Source organism: Arachis duranensis, chromosome 6, assembly GCF_000817695.3.
Source record: "Arachis duranensis cultivar V14167 chromosome 6, aradu.V14167.gnm2.J7QH, whole genome shotgun sequence".
NCBI classification, from domain to species: Eukaryota; Viridiplantae; Streptophyta; class Magnoliopsida; order Fabales; family Fabaceae; genus Arachis; species Arachis duranensis.
Genome location: NC_029777.3, coordinates 61,502,892 through 61,510,671, shown reverse-complemented (window position 1 = coordinate 61,510,671; position 7,780 = coordinate 61,502,892). Strand labels below are relative to the sequence as shown.

Below are 7,780 nucleotides of genomic sequence, written 5' to 3'. Positions count from 1 at the left end.
ATTGATAAACCGCTATTTTACGGTTTATCTTGTGCTCAATTGAGTGGATTTTATCAATCTTTCATACACTTGTTCATAAAAAATCCATGGCTTTACATTCTCCTTCCTGATTTTGTGCTATGATTGAAAATATGCTTCTTTGACCTTATATTTGCTAATATTAATCTTCTCTTATTACCATTAGATGCCGTGATATGTGCATTAAGTGATTTCAGGGATTACAGGGCAGGAATGGCTTAGAGGATGGAAAGGAAGCATGCAAAAGTGGAAGGAATACAAGAAACTGAAGAAACTGCTAAAGCTGTCCAGCCCGACCTCATGGTACTAAATCGATCATAACATGAGCTACAGAGGTCCAAATGACGCGGTTCCAGGTGACACGAACGTGTGGATCACGCGGACACGTGACCTGGCAAAAACCCAATCCACGCTAATGCGTCACTACAAGAAAAAAGGCCTATGGCCATGCTTTTTTTTGCTACGCTTTAAAAGCGTGGCCAAAAGTGGTCAATGGCCACGCTTTTGTGAGGGTGGCAACTGAATCGAGATTTAGCCATGTTTTTTCTTGCTACGCTTCAAAAGCGTAGCGAAAAGGGTCAATGGCCACACTTTTATAAGGGTAGCAATTGATGCGAGATTTGGCCACGCTTTTTTTTCTACCCTTAAAAGCGTAGCCATAGAGAGAAATAGGCACGCTTTTAAAGTGTGGCGACAGAATTTTGTTATAGGTCATTTTAAAAGTGTGGCCGTTTTCTCTAACTCTTTTGGCACGCTTCAAAAGCGTAGCCAAAAAGGTTTCCATAAAAAAAAGAATTTCAGAGAACTCCCTTTAAAATTACTAAGTTACCATTGCAATACACCATCTACTCTTCCAAACTTTAACTTTCTCCTTCTCACAATTGCCCTAACACATTCAGATCAAATAACCCTAAGCCCACACACGAAGCGACGATTGCTCTCTAAGCCCTCCAGATCAGATAACCCTAACCTTGTCTTCATTGTGCCTCACGAAGAATCCCCTAACTACGATGAGGAACATCAGATCGAAGAACCCCTAACCTCTCTTCATTGTGCACTCCCCGAAGAATGTTGCCGGCGCGCACGATACCTCCGTCGGCAATCCCTCTTCTGGCCCGTAACCCTCCTTTAAGTTTCTTCTCTCTTCTCTCGACACTGTCTCCCTCAAGCTCACTGTGGCTCACCTCTCTCATGGCTGGTCTCGCCGTCGACCCCTCTTTCTCTGGTTTCACGCTTCTCTCGCACCCGTTTTGGACTCAAGCTCGTCGCGCTCTGTCACCACTGTCGCAAGCTCTGTCACGCTCTGTCACCATTGCAAGCTTGTCTTCTTGCATCGGCCGACAACGCTTCCTTTTATCATGAGTTGGTCCTAGGTAGGTGAGTTTCAGCTTCCTTTGGCCCTGTTAAGTCATCAGTATATATTGAATTTGTTGTTGAAAGTTGATATTGTTGCTGAAATAATGATTCTGCTAATTTTGTTTTGCTGTAAATCATATTCCGAGAATTGAAGTATAAGTTTTTGTTGCTGAGAGTTATTATACTTAAATTTGTTGTTAAAAATGATCAATGGGCTGAATTTGTTACTGCTAAGTTGAATTGTTGCTGAACATATCGCTGAGCAATTTTGTTGTTGTTGGATAACGTCACTGTTCTTTAAAGTAGCAAGTAGATTTAAACTCTGTAATGAAACTAGTGGGATTTATTTTAAAAATTACAGTTTTTAATATATGAATATTTTAAAAGTGCATGAGTTGGTTGTGGCTTTGTTGTGTTGAATATGTTAGTTAAATTGATTTTTATTGTTAAAAAATGAACTAAGTTGCTGTCTTCTTGTTAAGGTTGGTAAATTAGGAACTGGGAGGATGAAATTGAGTTAGATGGAGAAGTGATTGAATTGAGTTACCGCGGCTCGTATCCCTGGTGGCAATTGCTGAGAGGAAGTGTAGAGAGAAGCTCAGCCAGAGCTTCATTTCTTTATCTGCCCTTGTTCCTGGTATAACGTTTCATTTCAAATAAATAAAATGAAGATAAAGGCTGCACCATGACAAAAATCAGTTTGGAATAGTATATTAAATTCTCTTGGTCATTGTTTGCTCCTTTGTCTGTACTTTTCAAGATGGATTGCATCTTCTAAATTATCACTTCTATTGCAATAATTAATGTTCTATTATTTGGTTTTGCAATGCCTCAAATTAATGATTCTTTAAGCTGATGTTTATGTGTATGTTATATAGCATTCTAATAAAATTGAGCTGGATATTTTGTATTTGCTAACTTGTTTACTCTGTTGTTTTAGGTGTTCACTACTATGGCATTCATCTTGTTCGCTGAAGAGAATGTTGACATTGCTGTTGTTGAGGTAAATTATCTATTTTCTTCACTGGCAATTGCTTCGGGCAAACCTACTATTAAGTTATTGTTCTGATTTTGTTGTTTCTATGTTGCCCCCCCCCCAAAAAGTCTTGAGATAATATTGGCTTTGTCTAAGCCAACATAATGGATGGTTCTTGATAGTGTTTAATTGTTAATATTGTCTTTATTTTAAAAAATTTAAACCTAAAACTATGAAATGGCCAAAGTCATAATGTTGTATCTTCATTTAATTGGACAGGCTGGTTTAGGGGGTGCTCGGGATGCAATGAATGTTATATCCAGCTCTGGCCTTGCTACCTCAGTTATAACCACCGTCAGGGAAGAACATTTAGCAGCTCTTGGTGGTTCATTGGAAACTATTGCAGTGGCAAAGACAGGATTCATAAAACAAAACCGCCCAGTTAGGTGTTTCTCTCCATGATCTTATTTTCTCAATAATAAAACTATCGTTTGTTTAATCCTTGCATTCTATACGTAAAATAGACCAAAAATAGTTATTGATATGAAATATCCTTTCATTTATGTCTTAATTTAAAGCATAATAACATTTTTTGAGAGAAAAATACCCTAAAATGTCTGCAAAGTGGCAAAACAGGGATCTTATATTGCTGTGACAGCTAAATAGGATTTCCTTTTTCTCGGATGGATTGGACCTATCTTCTATGGATTTAGATTTGTGTTAATGTATAAATTCTAAAATTTTATTCTTCATACATAAACACCAAAGCGAAATAAAACTTTTCTCTATATTCTTGGTACAGAGATATTTATCTTTTACAATTTTATTACCATTATGGACAATATTGTTTATCTTTTCTCTATATTCATGGTATGCCAATGGCTGCACTAATTTACTAATGCACTAATTTACTAATTTACTAATTTCATGATATGGTGGTGTTCAGAACCTTTGTGATAAAGATTTTTAGAGTTTGATCCTTATTGCCCTAATCCTAAAATTGTATTTTAGCACAATATATGGGTAGACCTCTGTATTGTCCATGCAATAAGCCCAAGATAATTGGTTGCGAGGGGCATGCATATTAGATGCCTCTACTAAACAACTTAAGTTTTTGGAAAAGTTGCTTCAATGATAAATTTTACTAGTTTGAATGAATTGATATAGGTATTTGATTATAGGCTTAATGTATCTAATGACGATGCTCTAATTCTGATAGATTGTAGGTGCAGAAAATCCAGTTTTAATGTCTGCAGCTGAGCAGATATTTAGCGCCGTTGGGAAGAGGATGAGACCAGCTCTGGTGTTCATGGTGTCATGGGCTACAGCAGAGCTACTTGGCTTGAAGTAAGCATAAATTGTCTCTCAATCGTGCACACACATTAGTTGCATGTTGTGGAAATTCTATTCATATGACACTAAAATAATTTTGATAAATCTCTTAGAGAAGAGATAATTTTATTTTTATCATGTATGTTGCTGCTTCCCTTGCATATGTTTCTTTTTGCGATTCATATTTGAATACTGTCAAAATTGTGGTTGCAGATAAGAGCTAACCTAAATGAGCATTTTGGTTCCTGCCGGGAGATCTCGAGGGTGTCAGTCCCAAAAGATTTCGAGTCTGGAGGTCCTAAATGGTTTGTTTCTTCTTCAAATCCTTTTTCTTTTTCGTTTATTTTTAGCGTGAAAGATTTGCTATTTCATTTTTTGTGTATCCTTTTGTTTCTTAAGTTGGATGCTCAAAATGATTGTGTTACGTGTTGCTTTGAGTTTTGCAAATTGACACCAGGTGTAATTTACAGTTTTGCCTACATCGACTTCAAGGATTCTTCTAGCATGAAGAGAGCTCTAGAACTCAAATGAAACTGAACTTGCTGGTGGTTATTACCTCTCAGTTGAAGACAGTGTTTATTATTAATTTTGATAGTGTTTATTATTAATTTGACAGAGTGTGGCATTGGCTTTGATTTGATAATTAACTAAAAGTTTGATTTCTTTATCCATTTATTTATTATTATTTTTTATTACTTATAGCTTGAGAATGAGGACATGCTCTATCTACTTTCTATTGATGATGATGAAGAGCAGTGCATTCAAATACCATGTTGATTTTTGGTTATCACTACTAGTATTTAACAGGTTATGGTGGTCGATGCTGAGGCATACACCTATGATGATGAGGTCATCAAGAAAGCTGAAGCAATGGGGAAGCCCGAAAATCCTGAAGAAGAAGCTATTGTGGAAACTACTAGAGCCATAAAACATCATCAAGAAAGTTGAAGCAATGGGGAAGCCCGAAAATCCTAAAGAAGAAGCTACTGTGGAAACTACCAGAGCCATAAAAGCTTCTCAGTTGTTGCTAAATGCAATTGAAATACTGAAGACGAAGCTGGATGCATGCTGTACGTCTATGAGCACATAGTGGAGGCTGATGATTAGTTTGGTAAATTGGGTGCACATATGTGAGGAGGTTGATCAAAATTATTGTTAGATAGGATGGCAAAGTTATTGGAATTGTAATTTATGTATTAGGAATACATTGCGTAGTTATCATTTTTATTTTTGATATTTTGTTATACTGTCATGTGATTAAACATTTTTTTGACAAGTTTATATATGTTGGATTAGTGGATTTAAAATTATTGGTCATCGTGAAAATTTTAAAATTATCTATTAATTTTGTAAGGTTTTATTACAAAGATTAAAAAAGATTAAAAAAAAACTATATGTTACTGAACAAAGTTTTTGCCACGCTTTAAAAGCGTAGCTATATTGTACAAAATCATCAATTGCCACGCTTTAAAAGCGTAGCTGTATGTCTTGTTATTGGCACGCTTTAAAAGCGTAGCTATATCTCTCTCTATTGGCATGCTTTAAAAGCGTAGCCATATGTCTCTCTATTGACACGCTTCAAAAGCGTAGCCATATCTTGCTATTGGCACGCTTTAAAAGCATAGCGATATCTGGCATATATGGCCACGCTTTAAAAGCGTGGCAATCTTTAAAAGCGTGCCAAAAAATAAAGCATGGCGATAGGTCACCAAAAGCATGGCGATAGAGCAACCAGCACCCTTGCAGTTGTGACCCTTTCAAAAGAGTGCCGATAGCTCAAAAAGCATGGCGAAAAGCTATCGCCACGCTTTTTTTGACTTTTTGCCACGCTTTAAAAGCGTAGCAAAAGGCATGTTTTCTTGTAGTGCGTGGACGACGCTTCTGCGTGACTTTGCAGCAACCTGTACGAACCAGAAATTGCTGGAGGCAATTTCTGGGCTGTTTTTGACCCAGTTTTCGGCCTAGAAAACACATATTAGAGGCTATAAAGTGGGAGAATCCATACATTCATTCAACAATTCACACAATATTCATATTCACAATTTTAGGTTTAGATGTAGTTTTTAGAGAGAGAGGCTCTCTTTTCTCTCTTAGGTTTTAGGATTAGGATTTCTTTTTGTTAGTAGGATTGTTTCTTCATACCAGGTTCAATATTCCTTTATTTTGACTTCTTTTCTACTTTTAGATACTATAATGCTTTTATTTATTAATGACTTATGTTGCGAAATTGGCTTATGAACTTTTCCATGTTAGATTTGATTTCTTTTATTAATGCAATTTGAGGTATTTCAGATATATGATTTTTATTTAGCTTTCTATATTCTTGGCTTTGGTTGGGTAATTAGAGACTCTTGAGTTATCAAACTCTCTTGTTAATTGATAATTGGAAGTTTCTAATTGACTTGAATTCCACTAACTCTAGTCTTTCTTTGGAAATTGACTTGGACTTGAGGATTTGTTCATACCCTGGGTCGAGCTGTCCGACCCGGGATGTTCGACAGATAAAACGACCGACCTCTTCAGGTCAGGGCAACCCGACCTCTTTCCGAAGAACTTGGCCAAGTCACCAGGAAAGCCCAAAGAAGGGCCCAAATAGAGGAACACGCCCCAAATCCTAAGGCAGCCCAAGCCTACAGAGAGAATGGCGGTTCCCTTGAAGATAAAGATGACCTCACTTGAAGATAAGATAAAGATAAGATAAGATAACTAACTTATCTTATCTAAAAAGGTCACCCTATGCCATTATAAATACACTGTAGCACCCAGGTATAACTCATACTCTGATTCTACTCAATACCTGCTTAATACCCTTGCTAACTTAAGCATCGGAGTCCCTTGCAGGTACCCCCCACCCTCTGAGGACGAAGGATCAGCATCATCACCAAGTCCAACGAGTCGGACACAGCGACTCCGACAACCATCATCAGATCAGACTCTGCAGCTCCGACCAGCATAGAAGATCTCGTTCGAGATCGACCTCTAGTTTCAGGTAACCCTCGGAACATTGGCGCCGTTGCCGGGGAACCTGAAAGTCATCCCATTACCATGGCGGACGACCATGACAACGATCACACCTCAGATCTAAAAGAAATAACGCCGCATAAAAATGTGGACACAACACCAAAAGATACTCCCCAAATCAACAATAAGAACTACCCAAATGAGGGAGCCCTAGAGGCATTTCAAGATCGGTTAAACAACTTAAGGAAGATGCTCTACATCAACGAGAGGCCGAGAAGGATCTACAAAGAGAAATAAGGTGACGCCGGGAACTGGAAATCAAACTCCTAAAACTTGAAGCCGATGTCAAGACGAAAGCCAGCCAATCCATTCTCGAAGATAACGCACTAAAGGAGCAAGACCCATTCACCAAAGAAATCATGAAGACAAAAATCCCAAAGGACTTTAAACTCCCAAACATGACCTTATACGACGGCACTACAGATCCCAGCCATCATCTCAGCAACTTCAGAAGCAGAATGTACCTTATTGATGCCTTAGATGCAATTCGTTGCAAAGCCTTTCCAACTACTTTAACAAAAACAGCAATTAAATGGTTCGACAATCTCCCTCCTAGGTCCATCTCAAGTTTCGACGACATGGCTAAAAAATTCCTGGCCAGATTCTCCATCCAAAAAGACAAAGCTAAACATGCTCCGAGCTTACTAGGAATCAGACAAGGAGAGCGGGAAACCCTACGTAACCACATGGAGAGATTCAACAAAACATGCATGGATATACAAAACCTTCCAAAAGAAGCTGCCATCATGGGTCTCATTAATGGCCTGCGAGAAGGGCCTTTTAGTCAATCCATATCAAAGAAGTACCCCACATCTCTGAACGAGGTGCAGGAGTGACCGGAAAAGTACATCAATATGGAGGAAAGCTCCCGATTAGGAGAGACCTCAAAAGCAGGGTTCACCCCTCGGGATAAAGACAAAGATTCCAGAAAAAAGGAAGATTGACATGGAGAGCAAATAAAAAAATACCACAATTACACCCCTCTTCGGGTGTCTCTTGTGGATGTCTACAGAGAGATTTGTAGCACAGAAAAAATACCACCATCTCGACCACTCAAAGGCAAAAAAGGAGGAGGAA

The 7,780-nt window shown here is 38.2% G+C and overlaps 1 protein-coding gene across 8 annotated transcripts; it reads left to right on the top strand.

Moving 5' to 3' along the window:
- Window positions 1-891: 891 nt before the first annotated feature.
- Window positions 892-4,992, top strand: LOC107493644 (dihydrofolate synthetase-like). Of its 8 annotated transcripts, none has more exons than XR_008010494.1 (7): window positions 892-1,395; window positions 1,857-2,011; window positions 2,315-2,377; window positions 2,630-2,791; window positions 3,577-3,697; window positions 3,896-3,987; window positions 4,490-4,992. XR_008010494.1 is itself a non-coding variant. In XM_052262795.1 (7 exons), the coding sequence occupies exons 3-6, from the start codon at window positions 2,327-2,329 to the stop codon at window positions 3,897-3,899; spliced, it is 345 nt and encodes a 114-aa protein (XP_052118755.1). In that variant the 5' UTR covers window positions 892-1,391; window positions 1,857-2,011; window positions 2,315-2,326; the 3' UTR covers window positions 3,900-3,987; window positions 4,490-4,992. The 8 variants fall into 8 exon arrangements, 5 of the variants coding, with proteins under 5 accessions (XP_052118755.1, XP_015970197.1, XP_015970198.1 ...); XR_008010492.1 differs by having other exon boundaries at window positions 2,630-2,796; window positions 3,570-3,697; XR_008010493.1 differs by adding an exon at window positions 4,153-4,227 and having other exon boundaries at window positions 2,630-3,697; window positions 4,480-4,992.
- Window positions 4,993-7,780: the final 2,788 nt, after the last annotated feature.

What these genes read in the sequence shown, in the direction of transcription:
- LOC107493644 (XM_052262795.1), top strand. Translation starts at nt 2,327, where the DNA reads ATGGCATTCATCTTGTTCGCTGAAGAGAATGTTGACATTGCTGTTGTT. An exon ending in TTGACATTGCTGTTGTTGAG is followed by an intron (nt 2,378 to 2,629) that starts GTAAATTATCTA and finishes TTAATTGGACAG; the next exon opens with GCTGGTTTAGGGGGTGCTCG. An exon ending in TCATAAAACAAAACCGCCCA is followed by an intron (nt 2,792 to 3,569) that starts GTTAGGTGTTTC and finishes TAATTCTGATAG; the next exon opens with ATTGTAGGTGCAGAAAATCC.